The sequence below is a fragment of the Propithecus coquereli genome, unplaced genomic scaffold, assembly GCF_000956105.1.
Source record: "Propithecus coquereli isolate 6110/MARCELLA unplaced genomic scaffold, Pcoq_1.0 Scaffold17, whole genome shotgun sequence".
Lineage (NCBI taxonomy): Eukaryota > Metazoa > Chordata > Mammalia > Primates > Indriidae > Propithecus > Propithecus coquereli.
The window spans coordinates 4,213,224-4,236,110 of NW_012141635.1; the positions used below are offsets into that span (position 1 = coordinate 4,213,224).

At 36.5% G+C, this 22,887-nt stretch overlaps 1 protein-coding gene across 1 annotated transcript in view; it reads right to left on the minus strand.

Annotated features, from left to right (window-relative positions):
* Positions 1-22,887, minus strand: part of OSBPL1A (oxysterol binding protein-like 1A) — a 193,783-nt gene that overhangs the window by 135,096 nt on the left and 35,800 nt on the right. The window contains exons 7-12 of the mRNA XM_012641750.1: positions 14,470-14,531; positions 14,330-14,374; positions 13,353-13,426; positions 13,174-13,237; positions 8,612-8,710; positions 6,372-6,494 (exon numbers count right to left, since the gene is read on the minus strand). Coding sequence (XP_012497204.1) covers positions 6,372-6,494; positions 8,612-8,710; positions 13,174-13,237; positions 13,353-13,426; positions 14,330-14,374; positions 14,470-14,531 — 467 coding nt within the window. The remainder of the gene's footprint in view (positions 1-6,371; positions 6,495-8,611; positions 8,711-13,173; positions 13,238-13,352; positions 13,427-14,329; positions 14,375-14,469; positions 14,532-22,887) is intronic.

The following is a 22,887-nucleotide window of genomic DNA, read 5'->3' on the forward strand; positions in this document are numbered from 1 at the left end:
TGATGCACCATAATTGAGACACATTCCTGATAGAGAGAAAATTTCCTTAGAAAATAGAATATAACATTTAATCAAGTATAGATTAGTAAAAACAAATATTTCTAAATTCTAAATACATTCAACATCTGTTTATAGATACCATACAATTGCATTAATTACTACTACTATCTCATTATGCCATGTATATCTGAGGAATTATATTTCTGACTTATTAACACTTTTAGTAAGCCTACTTAAATTCATCAGGAAATTATAAAATGCGTTCCTTAAGAATATATTTTAAAAACTGCTTTTGTTTTTTAAAGAAAAAATTCCAGATGGTTTTAACATTTGAAAACCACAAGTTGATTCTCATTCAGCAATCTAAGTGCATGCAGCCCCCGCATAATCAGACCAAAAAGGACATTTTCGTAGTAAGTCAAAGCTTATAAAAATAAAGTCAATTATAAAAAGCATTCTTCCTTGTAACTTGAAAGTTCTACATTTTTAGATCCCAAAAGCAAAATATACACACAATTTCATGAAGTAAATTTCATCCCATCTTAGTGCAGATCTGGGAGTCCAAAATGAAAAATCAGATAAATCCATTTATTATACTAACAATGTCATTCTGAACTTAGTTTTATATATAGTTTCCCATTAAAGAGGTGGGAAGAATAAGCAAGAAAATTATAATTGTAAATTTGCCTGGTTACGGCCATAGAAAATATTTATTCTGAGAACCTTAACCTTTTAATATTAGCATCACATTGTTGTAGGCAGAGCAATATATTTAGCCTTCTGATGCTTCCCTACTTTGTACTCCCAATCTCAACTAGCCCATCACAAAACATTTTGCTTCCACAAAATCAAACCTACTGTAGCTCAGCGTGCCAAGGTGATGGAGGTAAATATTCTTTTCTCCTATTTCTCCTTATAAATTTTTTAGTGCTTACAATGCTCAGCTCAACCACAGAATTTATTCATAGTACCACATTAGTGACAAGCAATGTTCTCTTTTAAATCTGCATTACTATCACTCTTTCTGTTCTGAGAGCCCTGACAACACCTAAATTCTGCTGTGTTTTTTTTTTTTTTTTTGAGAAGGAGAATACCTACACTATGTAATTTAAAACACCACAGAAATAGTATCCTTGATAATTTTTTCAGACATAGCCTGTGAATACAGGTTAAAGGCAGGGAAGAAGTCAATCTGGAGGCACTGAAACATATACCGCAACCAAATGCATCCCTCATGATTTATTAATAGAAAATCACCATTCTTGCTCTATACATATTTAATACTCCTGCTCACGTACAAGTCAACGTTACTGTTTTCTCTTTTCCTTTCTATGGTGAAAGTTAGCTAGACACATGAAAGTAAGCACTGGCTTCATCTGCAGACTATGAATCTGTAATAAACAGGATAGTTCCTGAAGTTATAATTAAAGGTAAGAAACACCCTCCATAGCATCATCTTCAAATACTTGAATCACGGTCATCTTCCCCTAGCATATCTACCTGACAGTTACTAAAAAGAGTTTCCTTGATCCATGATTTACTTGTTTTAAAAAGTACACAATAGGTCAGCTGGATAAGATGTGATCTACTCATACTGTTTTAAGTTGGGTATAATGTTTGTCTTCAGTTCTAAACAAGTCAGTGTCAATCAATTGATACTAAAAAGAACACAGAATAGCTATTAATACAATAAAACAACACATTCTCCAATTTGCTATACTTACCCCTTAGCAGCTACTGGTTATATTTTGAAAACTTAAAAATCTATTTATGACAGTTAATCCTTAAAAATTTTTTGCAGAGTCAACATGGTGTCTCATTCTTGACTTCTATGCCATTCACATTATGTTAGGAACTCTTTTTAAGTTTTAATTTCTACTTATTTAATCTGCATAAATGGGATCCTACTATGAGCAATGTTCTAATACCTGAAGTTCGACACTATTATAACCTTACCCAAGTTATCTGGGCAAATCACACAAGAACGAGGATTAATCCCACTGATATGGGGCCCCGGGGACTGGCAGGCAGCCCAGGTGAACAACTGAGCCACATTCACAATACAGGTCTCCAGTTCAGACTATTGATTTTGGTGGTTGATTTTGTTTGACTTAAGCTGATGTTAAACTACCTTATGATCCTTGACCTAGAGGGCAGCCCAAAAACACGTATCAAGGGGGTGAAAAGCTGGAGAGGAGTGCATAGGGTGGGAGAGAGGGAATTAATTCCAGGCTATTTACTCCAGAAAATCCACATTCAATTAATTAAGAACAGAAGCAGGTTACCTCCTACACTTAGCAATAAAAAGGAACGAATTACTAATACACACAACAACATGATAGTGAGTGAAAAAAGACACCAAGGAGCACTTACTGTGTGATTTCATTTACATGAAATTCGAGAACAGGAAAACTGACAATGCCTATAATGATGTTGTCATCACATCAATGTCATTAGGTCAGTGGCTGCCTGAGACAGAGACAATCACTGGGAAGAGAAGCAAGGGAACTTTCTGAGGTGATACAAATGTTCTACAGCTTGACAACAGCAGTGGTTACACAGGGTAACATTTGTCAGGATACATCAAATTGAAGACAAAGTGAATTTCTTTTATTGTACGAAAATTATACTTCAATAATTCAAACTTTTAAAACAATAGATTGTAGGACCTTGAAAACTTTCTTCTCTGCAGAAAATAGCCAGCATTTCAAAGTACTGGAGCCCTAGTACTCCTCTCTCGGTCTTCCTAACTCCACCAAAGTACATTTCAAGCAAAACCCCATACCCCATCTTCCCTAAGTCAACCCACATCACATTTATTCTTTCTGAAATCTCATGATTATTATGGCCCTGCTTTGTAATTTTCTTAATGTTTTACTTTGCAATAGATACTTACATAAAGTAAAAATAAAAAATAAAAAGGCCAGGCATGGTGGCTCATGCCTGTAATGCCAGAACTTTGGGAGGCTGAAGTGGGAGGATCGCTTGAGGCCAGGAGTTCGAGACCAGCTTGGCAATAGCAAGATCCTGTCTCTACTAAAAATAGAAAAATTAGCCGGGCATGGTGGTGCACACCTATAGTCCCAGCTACTGGGGAGGCTGAGGCAGGAGGATCGCTTGAGCCCAGTTATCTAAAGTTACAGTGAGTTATGATGACATCATTGCTCTCCAGCCTGGGTGACAGAGAGACCTCATCTCTAAATATAAAAAAATAAAAACAGAAGGATATACGGAGAAAAGTAATTCTCCTTCACATACTGATCAATCCTAAAGCCCCCGTTTTGCGCCTCTCCCAGCTGCAAAGCAACAAGTACTAATCTCTCATCTTTCCTGGCATGATCTGAGTCTGTACAAATATTGTATGGGTACATCCCCTTTCTTTCTCCCAAGCAGTAGCATATTCGATGCATCATTTTATACCTTGCCCTTTTCATTTAAAGTCTTAATATCAGTACATATAAATTTGCCTCACTCTTGTATGAATGTACCGATTAATCTTTATCAACTCTGTGTTGATGTACATGCATCTTTCTGCACATTTTAGTTAGGAGTCACTCTTAAATCAGGAAAGTGTTATCTTACTTTCTCATTTGATTAAACTGTACCATCATCTCATTATTTCTCATAAACCAGATATAGTTCAGATCCCCACTGGCTCAAGATACCCTCAACAAATAAAACCCCCACTTCACCAGTACCACCCAAAGTCTCCCAAGAGCCCACCCCAGTGCTGTCTGATACAACTTTCTACGGTGTCAGAAACATTCTATATCTGTGCTGTCCAATGTGGTAGCCACATGTAGCTAATGAGCACTTGAAATGCAGCTAGTTAAAATGAAAAACTGAATTTTTAATTATGTTAAATGTAAATAGCCACACGTGGCTAGAAGCTATGGCAGTGGACAGTATAGTTCAATGCCAATACTGTGCGCTTGACTTTCTATACCTGCGACAACAATAAGACCAATATTTATAGGACTGGGCTTATACTTTTCTCCCCAGAGGCCTAAACTCAAGGCAGTGATAGAGAACTAAAAGGAATGCTTCAAGTTTTTTGGGGGGAGCCTCATTTTAGAGAGAGGTAAAATGAGACCAAAATTATCATATAATATGGTCACTTTTACAGTGTGGACATTTTCCCATTTTTTCCCCTTTCGTTCTTTCCTTATTATTTTTTTTAAGAGACAAAGTCTCACTATGTTGTCCAAGCTAGACTTGAACTCCTGGGCTCAAGCGACTCGGCCTCCCAAACTGGGACTATAAGCGAGCACTACCATGACCAGCTTTCCCCAATTTCTCATAGGTCTATGTACTAATCCAAAAGCATGTTGAAGAGATAAGATCCAGTTTTGTGGTTAATTCAGAGAATTTTAGAATATTTCAATATTATATATCTCTAGACTAGATCTGTTCCACATATTGGCCTCCACATTTCCTTGGAACTTAAGAAGCCAAGGACTAAGGGCATCCTGGCACCAGTCTACCACAAGCTACAATTTAGCACACTTCAAAGCTCATTTGAGACTTTTTCTACTTTGAACTAGCCTCCAGATGTTGAGATGGAATCAAGATTCACAGATTTAGCACTCAAACTGTTGGACAGAGATATGTCTATAACCTGCACAATCTGAAAGTGCTTAACATTGGCTAAAACTCTGACTTTAGGTACTACAAAATCTGGAAGGCAAAAACTTCATGGTTTTAAAGTTAACATATGAACAAAATATTCGAATAAGGAATAAAATGAAAGGTATAGTTGAGTTTGATAATCTGAAAATTTGAAAATTATACTAAAGAAGAAACCTTTCTTTACGAAAGTTTTTCAATGGTATGCAGGTTGATATGCTTTTATTTTACCAGTAACTTCCATTAGAAAGGTCTTAAAATTACCATAATCCCAGGAAAGATATTAGTATGTTTTGTAAGGCCTTCTAGGGTTTATCGTTTACTTTATATTGAGGGTAGATAAATACAAAAGGATTTCTTTTCACTTGGGAAATACCAACTAAATATTTAACATAGTTTATTTTTTTTACTTGTTTAACATTATTTTGGGGATATGTATTTAAATCTTCCCCATTTTTCTGAATAGTTTTAATGTTACTTAGACACTCTGGTAGATGTGACTTTTGCCAAGTTCACTAATCTAAAAATTACGTTTATGGTTCTTACACATTAGGCTTTAAAACAGAAGTAATACTGGTAAAGTAACCGCCCACAAATTCTGGGGAATGTCCTCAAGAAGACACAGGAGAGCTCAAATTCTTTTGTGTTCCACCATAAATTAAGATTAGGGATTGAAAGAGTCAAACTCCCTCTTATATTTAAATGTATGGGCCCTTAAATTGATAACATTCCATAGGTATTAGCAAACTTAACTTCATTAAAGTTGTTAATTAGAAACATTCAAATCTTGCAAGTAGCTAATTTATTTTTTAAAAAAGGATTAAATTTAGTAGGCAAATTCATATATCCTGACGTAATTATTTGGATTGAAACACATCATCCTTTCATAGTTCTAATTCTTCCAAACCCAATTCCCATTCATTTATAAACAAAACACATTTAAAAGAAACAGCCAGACACAGAGTGGTATAATGGACAGTGGAGACTCACAAGGGGGGAGGGAGGAAAAATTACTGATAGGGTACAAAGTACACTACTTGGGTGATGGGTATACTAAAAGCCAAGACTCTACCACTGTACAATATATACATGTAACAGAACTCAACTTGTACCCTCTAAATCTATTAAAATAAAAAAAAAAAAAGGGAAGAAAAAAGATACAGCCTGAAAATTGATGCCTCCCCCCCCACCAAAAAATAGCTATTTCATTTCAATTACATATGCTGATATTTCTCTATGGGTAAGACGCTGATGTCACTTCACATGAGCGCCTCTCCACTCATTACTGACGCTTTACCTTACCTCTTAGCAATGAAGTTACAGATTACAAGTCTTTTAAATGAAACTACTGACCAAGAAAGGTATCACTATGGTTGCATTATTTAAACTCTGAAATATGCAGTGAAGTCATAAAGGGCAGGAAGTCAAGCTATGCATGCTCCCCCTACTGGTGGTAGCTTTCAAATTGAATGACAATCTGATTACGGGAATGTAAAAAGTTTAACATAAAAAGCTAAGTTTAGACACATGTCAATATTGCTACAGCAGATCTACAAAGGCACCTGATAGTATTACCATGACAGAGACATTATAAATACCAATAGAATATGACTGAACAAAGAGCAATACTATTCCTATTGTCAGAAATTGTAATTTCAAAACCTCACATTTTAAAAAAAAAAGTTCTTGATAAAACCCATGTGACAGAGTTAGTGACTAAGGTCAGGTTACTTTTTCCTGTTTACCTCTAAGGATTTCTTCAAGTCTACAGCAGAAACCGCATCTTCCTCTTCATCATCGGTCAACTGGTCCTGGGAACAGTAGTGAGTGCTGTAAGCAGAATGTTCTTCTATTGCTTCCAGCCAATTCTAAAATAATCCAAGGATTTAAATAAAAGCATTTTTATTCCAAAGAGAGAACATGACAATGATCTGGAAAGCATAAAATTTAAAGAAAAGCAACCAACAATGAAATAATAATGCAGGTCTCTTGTCTGTGACATATCCAGATAAAAAAATTTTCCCAGTACTTTAAAAAAATATCATCTATAAGTTTACATATTCATTAATGTTAATACTGAAATATAGAAATTAAATAAATGGGTGAATTTGTTTTCACTTAAAATTACAGGTTCTCGACATGGTTGAATGGGTTATTATATAGTAAAGGATCCAGACACACAATTTTACTAAATTGCAGTCAAATTATAATCACAAGAAACTCAGATCACATTAAAATAGCCAACAATTGCCCTGATGTTTTAACTTTTACTATATATTGTAAAAATCAGTGATTTCACGAAAAGAATGTTTGGCCTAAAAATATCTGGCTTACTTCTATCTCATTTTCTTATAGCATTATTCAGGATGAAATCATACCATTTTATGAAATGCAAGGAGAGCCATGAGTTAGACTGTTTAGGGTTCTTTGCAGGGACAAAGTTAACCACTTTGGAAAATAAATTTTTTAACCCCTTACATGGTTTATAAAAAAAAAAAAAAAAACCTAGATTGATCTATGCATACTGCTTTGATTTAAAGGAATATGGACTTTCCATTAAATAACTGTACCAAGAATTTTGGTCAAGTGAATCCCAATTTTTTTTTTGAGACAGAGTCTTGCTCTGTCGCCCCACCTAGAGTGCAGTGGCATTATCATAGCTCACTGCTACCTCCAACTCCTGGGCTTAAGTGATCCTCCTGCCTCAGCCTCCTGAGTAGCTGGGACTATAGGTGTTCACCACCATGCCCAGCTAATTTTTCTATTTTTAGCAGAGACAGGGTCTCGCTCTTGCTCAGGCTGGTCTCAAACTCCTGAGCTCAAGCAATCCTCCCGCTCTGGTCTCCCACAGTACTAGGATTACAAGTGTGAGCCACCATACCCGGCCCAATCCCACTTTTCTTACTTGCTGCTGTTGTTCAATTTACCACAGAGAAAGGCTGTCTATACTGTAGTAAGAGTCAGAATGCCACCTAGATTATAGTCCAGGTTCTGTGACTTATAAGCTACACAGCCTTGGGAAATCACTTCAATCTTACAATCTTTAGTTTCCTCACCTATAAATTACGAGGTAAACTAAGTAATCATTTATACTCAGAGAATGCCCCTCACATTCAGAGAATTAAGATTGAAAAACATATTGTAAATAGAAAATATCTACAGGTACATGTTGATTAATAAGCAATTCAGGCCGGGTGCAGTGGCTCACGCCTGTAATCCTAGCTCTCTGGGAGGCCGAAGCGGACGGATTGTTTGAGCTCCGGAGTTCGAAACCAGCCTGAGCAAGAGCAAGACCCCGTCTCTACTAAAAAATAGAAAGAAATTAATCGGACAACTAAAAATACATAGAAAAAATTACCCAGGCATGGTGGCGCATGCCTGTAGTCCCAGCTACTCGGGAGGCTGAGGCAGAAGGATTGCTTGAGCCCAGGAGTTTGAGGTTGCTATGAGCTAGGATGACACCACGGCACTCTAGCCCGGGCAACACAGTGAGACCCTGTCTCAAAAAAAAAAAAAAAAAAAGAAGCAATTCATAAGCCAAATTTTAAAAGCTTCATATAATTGCTTCCATTAAAAAAGTACAACCAGGGCCAAGTGCAGTGGCTCACACCTGTAATCCTAGAACTTTGGGAGGTTGAGGGAGGAGGATCACTTGAGGCCAAGAGTTCAAGACTAACCTGAGCAACATAGCAAGACCCCATCTCTATAAAAAATAGAAAAATTTGCTGGGCGGCACGCACCTGTAGTCCCAGTTACTTGGGAGACTGAAGCAGGAGGATCACTTGAGCCTAGGAGTCTGAGGTTGCAGTGAGCTATGATGAGGCCACTGCCCTATAGACCAGGCAAAAGAACAAGACCCTATCTCTCTCCACCCCCACAAAAAAAGTACAATAAGATCTTAGTTGTTAATGCTGAACCTACATTATATTCATGTCTTTAAATGTTCTTTAAGTTTTATAAAAGATAAATGAATCCATACGATTACCTCTCTTGACTGTTGAAGGCTATTCTTAGGAACCCTGAAGCCAAGAAGAGTATCATCAAAGCATTTAATAAAGAAGAGGCAGCTATCAGTGGATTTTACCTTGGATATAAAGAAGTCAGTAAGACAACAACACTCACATAAAAGAAGACCCTAAAATTACCTATACGTAAAATTTAAAGTAGTAACATGACTTAATGATACTCAATTGAACATTTAAAATATTGATAAAAATTGTTTACAGTGGGAATATCAAATGCATTGTAGCTTATCCACATCAAATCTCGCTTTCACATTATTAGTTACTCAAAGTAAATACAAATAGTGCATTAGGTACGTAGTTTTAGTTCCCCCTTACTATTAAGTATAACTGAGCATGCACTTGGGCTGTAAAATCCCTTAAACACCACAGATCCAATTTCTTATTCATACCACTCTCCTGAATGTCTTGTTTGAGTGGAGAGAAGGTTGATAAAGAATGGGAAAAAGGAAAGCATATAAGAACGAGAAATAATTTTTTTTAAATAAAAATTTGGAAAGAAAAGGGGGTTTAAGAATGGGAAAAGGTAAACTTCTGCTTCAAGACCCCATCAGAGGGCCCCCCTCCACATACAGAAAAAAACCTGGATTCACAAAAAAAAAAAAACAACCACATGATGGAACTGGGAGGTCAACAGAGTCGACAGACTGATGGAGAGTGTACATGCTCCTGGAGGAAGGGGGAGGAGACGCTGTGGAGATAAGTTCCCATCCCCCAAATTTTGCACAGGACAGCAACAAGGGCACACATGGAAAAAACAATCTTTCTGTCTTTGGGAATTAATAAAGCAAAGCTGGGGAGCCACAAACGCTAAGGAGAGAAGGGGAAGCCCCCTGGGAAAGAGCTAGAGAAGGTTTCCCCAACTTCTGTCTACTACTCACATCTCTAACTGATGCACGAGCTGCACACACAGAAAAGATTCAAAGCAGCTCACGTTAACACAGCTCACCTGAACCGAGATCAGAGCTGCTGCCCAAGACACAGAATCGATAATCCAAACCAAGTTGAGAAAACGACTTGTTAAAACAAAGGAAATAATATTTAACAGAGAAAAACAACAGAATCTGTAGACTTTCTACAGAGCTTAGCATTCATAATATTAAGGATACAATCCAAAATTACTGGACATATGAAGACGATGAAAATTCTAACTAAAAGGCAAAAATTGGCAGAATAGATAATGGAACTAAAATATATACTATCTACAAAAGACAGAAGATAAAGAAACAAACAGGCTGAAAGTAAATGGACAGAGAAAGAGACAACATGCAAACAGTAAGTATAAGAAGAATGAAGTGGTTATGTTCACATACTGGCATGATGACACACACACATACCAACGGAAGAGAAGAGAGATCCCAGAAATAAGCTTTCCCACCCATGGTCAAACGATTTCTGACAAGATGCCAAGAACATTCGATGGGGAAAGGACAGTCTTCAAAACTGAGAAAACTGGATATCCACATGCAGAAGAATGAAGGCTGACCCATACCTTATACCATATATGAAAATTAACTCAAAATGAATTAAAGACCTAAACATCAGAGCCAAAATTGTAACATTTTTAGACAAAAAGGAGAAAGCTTCATGATACTGGATTTGGTGATGATTTCTTGGATGTGACACCAAGAGCACACGTGACAAAAGAAAACACAGATATACTGGACTACATCAAAATTTAACACCTCTGTACATTAAAGGGCACAATCAACAAAGCGAAAAGGCAACCCACAGAATGGGAAAAAAATTGTAAATAATATATCTGATAAGGAGTTAATATTCAGAATATGTAAAGAGCTCTTACAACTAAACAACAAAAAATTAAACCCAAATTAAAAATGGAAAGGGCTAAAATAAACATTTCTCCAAAGACAATATACAAACAACCAATAAGGACATGAAAAGATGCCAAATATCTCTAATGATCAGGCAAGTGAAAGGTCAAAACTACAATGAGATACTACCTAACACCCATTAGGATTGTCACACACACACACAAAACAGAAAATAAATATTGGCAAAGATGTGGAGAAATTAGAACACTTGGGCATTGTTGGTAGGAATGTAAAATGGTCAAGCCACTGTGGAAAACAGTATGGAAGTTCCTCAAAAAAGTAAAAGTAGAACTACCACATGATCTAGTAATTCCACTTCTGAAAAGAACTGAAAGCAGGATTTTGAAGAGGTATTTGCAAACTCATGTTCATTGCAGCATTATTCACAATAGCCAAGAGGTGGAAGCAACCCAAATATCCACTGACAGATGAATGGACAAAGAAAATGTGAAATAGACATACAATGGAATTATTATTCACCCTTAAAGAAGGAGGAGATCTTGTCACATGCTACAGCATGGATGACTCTTGAGGATATTACACTAAGTGAAATAAGCTAGTCACAAAAATACAAATACTTCTGATTCCACTTACATGAGGTATATAAAGTAGTCACACTCACAGAAACACAAAGTAGAATGAATGGTGCTTGTCAGGGGCTTGGGGGAGGAGAAATAGAGAATTTCAGTTTTGCAAGATGTAAAAGAGAGATCTGATTCACAATAAAGTGAATACAGTTAATGCTACTGAACTGTACACTTAAAAAGGGTAAAGATGGTAAATGTTTTGTGTGTTTTTCTGTTTTTTTCTGGGTTTGTTTGTTTGTTTTGGTTTTGGTTTTTATTTTCTGAGACATGGTTTTCCTCTGTCTCCTGGGCTAGAGCACAGTGGCCTCATCATAGCTCACAGCAACCCCAAACTCCTGAGCTCAAGAGATCCTCCTGCCTCAGCCTGCTGAATAGCTGGGACTACAGGTATGCACTACCATGCCCAGCTAATTTTTCTATTTTTTTGTAAAGAGAGAGTCTCCCCCATGCTCAAGCTGGCCTTGAACTCCTGACCTCAAGCAATCCTCCCCCACCATGGCCTCCCAAAGTGCTCGGATTACAGCCATGAGCCACTGCCCCTGGGCTGTGTGTGTGTGTGTGTGTGTGTGTGTGTGTGCGCGCGCGTGCGCTAACCACAATTCAAAGTTTTAAATTTCAAAAATAAAAAAAAAAAGGAGATTGTGACACATGCTACAACGTGGATGAATTTTGAGGACATAATGTTAAGTGAAATATGCCTGTCACAAAAGGACAGATACCGTATGATTCCACTTATATGAGGTACCTAGGGTAGCCAGAAAGTAGAATGCTGGCTTCGAGGGGGTGCAGTGGGAGGGAGAAATGGGAAGTGAGTGTTTAATACAGGCACTATCATAGCATCAGTTTGGGAAGATAAAAAGGGTTCTGTGGATGGACAGTGCTCACAGCAGGGCAACAATGTGAATGTACTTAATGCCACTGAACTGTGCACTTAAAAACAGTTATCATGTTAAGTTTTATATGTATTTTACCATAATTTTTTAAAAAGTATGTTATAACCAGAAATACATATATATGAAAAAGATCTCAAATCAAGACCATAAGCTTCTACCTTGAGAAACTAGAATGTGAACAGAGCCTGCCTCAGAGGAGTCACTCATGAGTGCCCACTAGCTTGTAGTGATGTGTGATTCACAGAAGCGGGCTTTAAGCAATTATTAATATATAAGAAACTAAATGTTATTATACAAAACAAGACGATGCATAACATGGCAGGAGCTAATCAATTCCAGAGAAGCTAAAGACCAAGAAATTTTAAAAGTGTGAGGGGAGTAACTTATTTACTTTTTGTTTTAAAGAAGAATGAGATAAAGGATCCAACTGAGGAAAAGCTTGGTATCAAGTAGACAACAAATCAAGAGCAGGAACAGAGGAGAATGGGCAGGACCACATCAACAGAAGAAATGAGAAGATGAGATGGGTAAGATTGGAGGGAGGTCCCCTAGCCCTCTGGGTCAGATGTAAGAAGAGGAAGGTATTCAGGGACACTAAACAGCCAGGCTCTGTAACCAGGCTGTACTGCAGGGGTAACTGACTAAGCTCGTGACACCCTGGAGGAGGCAGGAGGTGTGCTCTGAAGAGCAGGCAGACTGGGACGGCATGTTAACAACCCTAACGGACCTGAAGTGGAAAACGAGAAAGGATGTCTGGGCTCCAACTCAGACCACTCCCTATAGAGGAAAAACGTGCTTATACTCCCAGCTGTAAAAGTAAAGCAGCTAGAAGTAAATACAGAGAACCTAAGATTCCTGATTTTGACATAGGCTTTAAATTTTATTTTAATCTCAGAAAAACTTCCACTATCCAGATTTACTCGTGTATAAATACACACAGGAAATGTTAAAAGCTCTATAAAGATATTTTTGTATACTCCATCTCTCATTCCACAATACCTGGAGATATATAAAAGTTGATTATATTTTTAACTTTTTTCAAAATGGAGATTCTACACCTTTCTCTGTTCTCAAATAAAAATATATACAAGTGCTTTCTACACCATTCCACAGAACCCCAAGATTTTTACAAGGCTTATATAAATGATTTGGGGGAATCACTTGCAGAATTGATTTCACAGTTAGAGAAAAGGTCCATGTCTCAGCCTACCGTGCACACTGCTTGAGTCAGGTGTTTGCATCCCTGGCGATAAATATTATGAACTGCATCAGGCCTTCAAAATAAATATTAAATTATCAAGACAAAAGGAGAAGAGATAAGTGAAAAAATTTAATCTTTCAAAATTTATATACTGAAATTGAGTAAGTTATAAGGATCACAATACTTACTGCTTCCTATACCATGAAAGGACTCCATGCTCTAACACTACCCAGAATAATCTCCAGCCAAAAAATCTTGAACTCTAAAGGAAAAATGACAAAGATTTCTCAAGCTGACACATCTGGATTCCAATGCTTGACTGAAAAATTAATTAAGTTATGACAGTTATATCTGAGTCTTTCATCTAGAAAGTATTACTGAACATTAAAAAATGATCAAACATGAATTAGGTACTAAGTGCAGTAATGAAAACATACCACTACCAGGTGACAGGAACAGAAAAAACACCATATTGATAAGATCAATGATGAGTACAGTTTACAGTTCTGACAATACTGTTGAGGGATATTTATAGAAAATATACCAGTTGTGGGCTTCAAAGAAAATTTCCTCAAAGTCATGAATGAACGTCTAAAAAAAGAAAATTATCCTAATTTCATATAATATAAACATACAGGTATACAAACACACAGAGGGACTGCTTGCAAATGCAAAAGAAATTACATGTTCTAATATGGTTAATGCTAGAAAATAACTGAATTCCAAAACTTCAAAACAGAAAATTTGAAAACCAGAAGAATTTTATATGTGCGCCATGTGACAATTCAAATATTAATTTTCTCCTAAGTCCTCCATGGTTCAAGTTCATAGCAAAAATAGTGCTGTAATTCTATAATTTAGTGAGAAAAAATGTATTTTCCCCAACACCTTTCCCTACAAACTTAGTCACCAGACACCTGAAAGCCACTAATCAACATACACACATAAAAAAAAACCACCTAAAAGTGACCATCAACATAAAAGAAAGTAATTATTACAACCAGTGGAAGCCTCTTGAAGACCAGCAGTATAAAAATGGTTTATATAAGATCCAAGAATGATTAAATCACATATACTTTAGAAATGATTTTTTTAAAAAATAGAAATGGAACACTTGAGAATTCTTCTTTCCAGTTTTATAATTTAAAAAACCATCCCAACCTACCTTCCAGAGAGGGCCTTCGTATCGTTTCAATGCTTTATAGATGACCTATTGAAAACATGGTTTCATTAAAAATGCATCTGTATATTTCCAGCAAAAATTTTTTTCTAAAAATTACGTAACTTTAATCCATGACTACATACCTTATTACCAAGAAGAATGTGTTTCATTTCAGCACTCTGGGCAAGGTCAAGAGGTTTCTGATCTGTGTAAAATATGAAGAAAAAACGCTAGAGCTTAAATGTACTATAAAATCGATGCTGCAACTGCAGCATATAATATTCCTTCATGTTTCTGTCAACTACATCTTTTTCTTTTCCCCCAAAATTATAGCCTTTCTTTTGGTTAGCTGATTATTTAGCCCAGCAAATCAAATGAACTTCAAAACACTCTGCACAGGTTCTATGATCACCTAAGCTTTCTCGCCTTAAACCACTGTATTAGTTTTCTACGACTGCTATAACAAATTACCACCAACTTAGTGGTTTAAAACAATAAAATGTATTATCTCACAGTTTGGGGATTGGAAGTCCGAAATCATTTCACTGGGCTAAAATCAAGGCACAGACAAAGATGCATTCCTTCTGGAGGTTCTAGGGGAGATCATTTGTTGGCCTTTTCCACTCGTAGTGACCACCGACATCACCTGACTTGGGGTCCCTCTCTCCATCTTCAGAGCACACCATTTGAACCTCTGCTTCCATCATTTCATTTTCTCTATATATATTCTGATCCTCCTGCCTCCCTCCTATAAGCACCCTTGTAACTACATGAGTATACCTGGGTAATCTATTATTTCCTCTCATCTCAACACACTTAACCAATCACATTTTGGGGGGTCCATTATTCAGCCTACCAATAGCCACTATTAAGCTACCTCACCAGAAAACAGGTAGCAGAGATAGCTCGCAGGTTAAGGGTGTCACAGTCCACAACTTAGGACAAAAGGAAAAGGTGACAATGGAGAACGAAGCCAGCAAGATATTATAACTTTTTCAATCTTACACATGAAAACACTCTATGTTTTGTCAAACAACCACAACAAAAACAGAATTTGTTTTATCAAAGTTATTTATTGAGTTCTGAAGGGAGCAGGACACTAAATGATGAAAGATAAAAAAATAAAACATAAAAATGTCAAATAGTTTCTAATTGATAGAGAAACAATGGCTACACATAAAAATTAAAACAAAACAGTTTTTTCAAAATAACATATCAATTGTAACTCTGGAATTTTGTTTATGCAGTAAGGTAGTATATTCTATTAAATAACCCTTTTACAAATACAAACACCTTAGGGCAATTTTTTTATATAAAGATCTCCTATGTGCCAATTAGTATCTCCAGTACCAGGGATTCAGCAGTGAACATGACAGAAAAAAACTGAGTGGTGGGGAAAGGAAAGAAGAATGGAAATACAAATAATAAATGAATTTTAAAAGACACAGCAGGAATACCAAGGTATGCCAAGATTTTTTAAATACATGATTTGAGAAACAATAACTGGGATATCTATCACTTTACATTGGAGGATGAGGGACTGGAGTGATACAGGTGGCCACCACATCTGAAGAAGGGATGTTTAGACTAAGAAAAAGATCCAGCCTTGTAAAACTACAGGGGAAGGGCATTCCAGCAGAGGGAACAGTTAATGCAAAGGCCCTGAGGTAGGAGTACTTTAGCAGGCAAGAGAGAAAGTCAGAGAAGTAAACGGAAGCCATATCATATAAGGACTTTGTAGGCCAGATGTTTGTGAGCCAGTATAAGGAATTTGGGTTTTGTTCTAAATATGATGGAAAGCTACTGAAGGTTTATTAATAAAAGAGTAACATGATATGACTTACATTTAAAACTCTGCCAAGATATTAAAAAAAATTTATAAGATACTTGGTGAAATGTGAACTTTGGCTATTTCATGACCTTGAGAAATTCCTGTAGTATTATTAATAATACTATTTTGTTCATGTTTTTTAATAGTTCTATTGAGATACAGATTCACAATATCATATAATTTACACATTTAAACTATAATTCAATGGTTTTTAATATGTTCACTGAGTTATGCAACTATCATATGGTTATTTTTTAAAGGTGCTTTTATCTTTTATTAATATAGTGAACTATAGTATATTAATGTACAGAATTATGACAGTTCAATTTGTAGTTTTTGACTTTACAATGGGTTTATTGAGGTATCAAGTGCACTTCAACTTATGATGTTTTTAACTTATGATGGGCTTATTGGGTTGTAGCCCCATTGTAAGTTGAGGAGCGCCAGGTATTTACAAGCAAAATGGCATGATATCTGGGACTGTTTCAAAATAATCCAGGGGTGGTGGGAAGAGATAAAGAACGAGTAGCCATTATTGATAATTTCTGAAGTAGGGTGATGAGTACATCAATTAATTATGCTTTTTTTTTTTTTTGAGACAGGGTCTTGCTCTGTCACCTGGGCTAGAGTACAGTGGCATCATCATAGCTCACTGTGACCTCAAACTCTGCCTCAGCCTCCTGAGTGGCTAGAGCTACAGGTATGCACCACCTTACTCAGCTAATTTTTCTGTTTTTTCTAGAGATGGAGTCTTGCTCAGCCTGTTCTTGAACTCCTGACTTCAAACGATCCTCCCGCCTCAGCCTCCCAGAGTGCTAGGAATGCAGGTGTGAGCCACCATGCCCGGCTTGCTATTCTACATTTTAAGCTGTGATAATTTCCATAAAAATTTTTTTTCAAAGGTCACTGTGCTGCTGTGTGGAAAATGGCTTGTAAATGCGATAAGAGAAAAGCAGAGAGACTTGTTACAAAGAGATAGTAATCGTGCAAGTAAAAGAGACTGGTGGTTAGGACTTGAGAGTTAGTAAAATGCAGACAGTTTTTACTATGAAGAGAAATATATGGGTTTGAGATTAATTTTGGAGGTAGATTCATAAAGCTGCTGATGGGTAAAGCCAGCGCTAATGATATATTACTTCTTTAGTGGTTAAAAACTTTTTAAAACATTAACTGAAAAATTAATGATTAGTTTAGTTTTTTTGCCTAGCACATAGGAAGATGTCTAATAAAGGTCTGCCAATCCTGTGTTATTTTCATTCTGCCCACAGAGCACTTTTGAGAAATTATTCCTTTAGGCAGAGAAGATGACGACAATATGATTTCTTTCATAGTATTCTGACTTAATGCCAAAAATAAATTCTGAGTTCCTGCCAACTAGATAAAATTCCAGGACAGAGCCCTCATTTCTGGATTCAATGTCTAAAGTAACTGGCACACAATAAGAATTCAATTAAATGCTTTTGGAACTGAATGAAATAGCCTCCCTACCTAGATGGGTTCCACAACCAGTCATTTCAAAAATGCACTGCATCTTTTCTCAACCACAATAAAATGAAGTAAAAAACTGAAATGATGTAATATTAAAATTTTTGCATGACACAAATTTGTCCCTTACCAGGAAAACTAAAAAATGTCAATTCTCCCATATATAATTTATATAAAATGCAATGCCAATTAAATCCCAACAGGGAACCTAAGAAAATTATTTTATTTTTTTTTATTGCAACATATTATGGGGGTATAGATGTTTAGGTTACATACGTTGCCCTTGCCCCACCCCCCCAAGTCTGAGTTTCAAGTGTGTCCATCCCTCAGATGGTGCGCATTGCACTCTTTGTGTATGCATATACCCGTCCCCTCCTCCCCGCTGCCAGACATCCAATAGATGTTATTCTTATATGTGCACTTATGTGTTGATCAGTTAATACCAATTTGATGGTGAGTACATGTGGTGCTTGTCTTTCCATTCTTGGGATACCTCACTTAGTAGAATGCGTTCCAGCTCTATCCAGGAGTATATAACAGGTGCTATATCACCATTGTTTCTTAAAGCTGAATAGTACTCCATGGTATACATATACCACATTTTATTAATCCACTCATGTACTGATGGACACCTGGGTTGTTTCCACATCTTTGCAATTGTGAATTGTGCTGCTATAAACATTTGGGTGCAGGTATCTTTCTTATAGAGTATCATTTGTTCTTTTGGGTAGATGCCCAGTAATGGGATTGCTGGATCAAATGGTACTTCTGCTTGTATCTCCATATTGCTTTCCACAGAGGTTGCACTAGTTTGCAGTCCCACCAGCAGTGTATGAGTGGTCCTATCTCTCTGCATTCATGCCAATATTTATTGTTTTGGGACTTTTTGATAAAGGCCAGTCTCACTGGAGATAAGTGATATCTCATTGTGGTTTTGATTTGCATTTCCCTGATGATTAGAGATGCTGAGCATTTTTTCATATGTTTTTTGGCCATTAGTCTACACTTCATATGGAACCAGAGAAGACCCCGCAGAGCAAAAACAATTCTGGGTAATAAAAACAAAATGGGAGGTATCAACTTACCAGACTTCAAACTTTATTATAAGGCTGTATTAATCAAAACAGCTTGGTACTAGCACAAAAATAAAGCCATTGACCAGTGGAGCAGAACTGAGAACCCAGATATAAAATCATCCTCATATAGCCATCTAATCTTTGACAAAGCAGACAAAAACATACACTGGGGAAAAGAATCCTTATTCAAGAAATGGTGCTGGGAAAACTGGATAGCCACATGTAGAAGACTGAATCTGGATCCACACCTTTCACCTCTCACAAAAATCAACTCACACTGGGTAACAGATTTAAACCTAAGGAGTGAAACTACTAGAATTCTAGAGGAAGATGTTGGAAATACTCTTCTAGACATTGGCCTAGGCAAAGAATTTATGAAGAAGACCCCAAAGGCAATCACAGCAACAACCAAAATAAATAAATGGGACCTGATCAAATTAAAAAGCTTCTGCACAGCCAAAGAAACTGTCACAAGAGCAAACAACCTACAGAATGGGAGAAAATTTTTGCATGCTACAAATCCATAAAGGGCTGAAAACTACAATCTACTTAGAACTCAGAAAAATCAACAAGAAAAAATCAAACAACCCTATCAAAAAGTGGGAAAAGGACATGAACAGAAACTTTTCAAAAGAAAATTATTTTAAAGGCCATCTGAAAGAATAAACAGATAAGAATGTCAAAGAAAATCCCTTAAGAAGAAGAACAGTAAGGAGAAACCTTATCAGCTATTAAAACATTATAAAAATAATCATTAAAAGTACAATACAGGCAAAAGTAGAGCCAGATGAGGCAATGAAAGAGAACAGAAAATATTAAATACAAAAAGAAAATAAATTCTTAAGACATATTGGCATGACAAAACAATGGAAAAGGAAAGATTACTTACATAAAGATAAGGGATTAGCAATCTGAGACCCTCACATCCTAACACACACTCTTACACCAGTTTTCCTGCTGGAAGCCCTCAGACCACACTCACATACCAGCAAGCTCTGGGCTTCTGGCAGCCTCTCCAACACTACTTACCTCTCTCCAACTTGCCCTGCTCTAGGCACCCTGGCAGCTTTCCTATTCCTCAAATGTGCCACATCTTCTCGTCCTCCAGGGCTTTTACACCTGCTTTCCCTTTGCTCTGAATGCTCTTCTGCCAGATATCCTCAGGGCTCACCCCCGTACTCAATTCAGCTCTTTTGCTCAAAGTCACTTAGAGAGTCCTCCCCTTACATCCTAAGACACCCAATCCCACCATCACCTTCTATCCCCTCAACCTATTTTATTTTCCCGCACCTCACTGCCTGACAGCATACATGTATTTTTTCGTCTCTGTCCTCCCACCAGAATATATTGCTCCAAATCATGGGGACTGTCAGGTTCTGTTCACTGTTGGATCTCCAGCGCCTAGGACAGTTCTTGGCACACAGCAGAGGCTCAGCATTTGCTGAATGAATGAATGTGGTTTGAGATAAACTAGGAGAAAGCAGAATTGAATATTTACCAACTTTCTACTTAAGCTTTTAGAAATCTCAGAAAAAGTCAAAAAGGAACATCAACAAATTTGATTAAAAATTTAAAATATCCTTGTCTTTTTAAAAAGAAACAAGACTAGGAAAATTTAGTTGTAAAAAATATATAGAAATAATCATTACCATTGTCACTAGACTTTTGAGTGAAAAACAAATATGTTATATCCACATGAAGTACTATCCAAAAGGTGACCCATGAAGACTATGCTTCTGGGACAATATGGAAAAAATTGTTGATGCTTGATAAAAAGTAGGATTTTAATATGTCAACTCTATTTATACTTTCTGAGATGTCTGCCTGCCTAAACCCATTCACCATTCTCTGAGCACTGCCCTCTCCATGCTACCAGGGGAGGGCCCTAGCAGCCTCCTTTATACCATATGGCCCTGCCCCCTCAGTCCCAAGTGACCATAGCCACCTAATGTAAGTGAGTGCTGTCTGATGATCTCCCACTGTATTTAAAATTGAGGTTAAGAGATTGTGGTCTCCTCATTAGCATAGTGGTAAGTATAAAAAATTAAAAAAAGAAAAAAAGAGATTGTAGTCTACTAATGGAGTTATGGGGCTGCCATCTTCCATTATGCATACTGGAAAAGAAAAAAGCTGGTCTGCTAAGAACATGGTCTGCTAAGAACATGGTCTGCTACCATGATACACATACGATGAGTGGTGGCCATCTTGGCTCCTAACAGTTTTCTGGTTCCCAGTTTCATCCCATCTGATGCCTAATGCCATTTCCTGCTTTGGAATATCATGAGATATCTCTGTAGTTTTATACACATATAACCGTTCCTCTCTTACACTCTTGAGTTGGTATCTTATTATTTAAAACTTTTAAAAAATCTATTTTACCATGAAATATTAACAACTAAAAACTAAATGAATGTTGGGTTATGGGTGATTATAAACTTTTCTGGTGACTTTGTTTCATATCAACTACAAATAAGCATTAGTTTTACAATTTCAAAAATGCTCTAAAATAAGCATGAAAAGATATTGGAAAGATGCCAAAGTAACAATGGTTAGGCTGGGTAATTTGTGTTTTTTCTCTATTTTAAAAACTTTCTATACTGCAGACATTGGTCTTATGATTTTTTTTTAAATTATAGTTTTTCAAAAGGTTCCATCTTGACTTTTGTCAAGAACATATTAACAGCTTTAACAGGAATGTTCAATTTGGTTACTAACATAAACTACAAAGTAACTTTGAATACCAATAATCAACTTTTCGATGTTTACAAAAGAAGTTTTTTTTCCCAGTTAGACTGATATTTGTATGGAACTTTGTTAATCCTTGTCTCATTTGGATGCTTCTGAATCTAAATTTTGAAGGAAAAATCATTATAAACTATCATACAGAAAAACTACTTAAGTGTTTGGCAAATTTGTAAAGAGACTAGGAATCACATTTTAACGTGGATATTTGGTTTTGTGACTCTTTTAGCACTTTCAGGATTCCTCTGCCTAAATCCCAGGTAGGAAATTAACTTTAATTCTTAACTAGTAATTGGTAGATAAAATTTAAATTATGTAATATGGTTACTGCCATTGCTCTATAGTTCATAAAGCCGATTACAGAAATCCTTTCCAGCTATCTGTACCCTCCCCTTCCATTATTTCTGGATGTTTACCTTTCAATGTTAAATCTTTCTATAAACTGCTACTAACTTTCAATGGTAATCATGATTTTTAAATTGGAATTATTATTTCCATGCACATCTTTCTACTTTTATTATACAGGAATGTATCCATAAACAAATTGTTTTTAAATGTTAAATACAGCTTGGGGCTCGGTGGCTTACCCCTACAATTCTAGCACTTTAGGAGGCCTGAGGCGGGAGGATCGCTTGAGCCCAGGAGTTCAAGACCAGCCTAAGCAACAGCAAGACACCACCTCTACACAAAAAAAAAGACAAAAATTAGCCCAGCATAGTAGTGCATACGTGTAGTCCCAGCTACTCAGGAGGCTGAGGCAGAAAAATCACTTGAGCCCAGGAATTTGAGGTTGCAGTGAGTTATAATGATGCCACTGCACTCTAGCTTGGGAGACAGAGCAAGACCCTGTCTCTAAAAAAAGAGTTGATTAAAACAAAACTTAAAAAAATATGATTTTAACGTTAAAATAATGGTATAATGTATCTGTCATTCTACAATTTCATTTCTTAACACTGTTTTCATTTATCCATGTTGACACATATAGCTGTACTTTATCTATTTTAGTGCCACTGCAAGAATAAACCATAGTTGACTTAACCAGTTAGGCTTATCGCCACTTTTTCACTATGTTAAGTAGACCTGAAATAAACAACATAGTACATACCCCCCTTGTATTCAAGTGAATGAATTTTTTTTCATGTGAGTGAAATTTAGTCTTGGTTTTATATCTCTCTGTGAACTCTTTAGTCATGTGCCTTTTTTTTTTTTTCCATCTGTATATCTTCTTTGGTGAAGTGTCTGGTTGAACCGTTCAAAAATTGGGTTGCTTATCTTCCTATTGTGTTAAAAGGGTTCTTCACATATTCTAGATACCAGTACGTTGTTGTATATATGTTTTCCCAATATTTTCTCTCATGAGATGGCCAGCATTTTCATAATGGTGCTTACTGAAGAGCGTAACTTCCTAATTTTGACAAAAGTCCAAT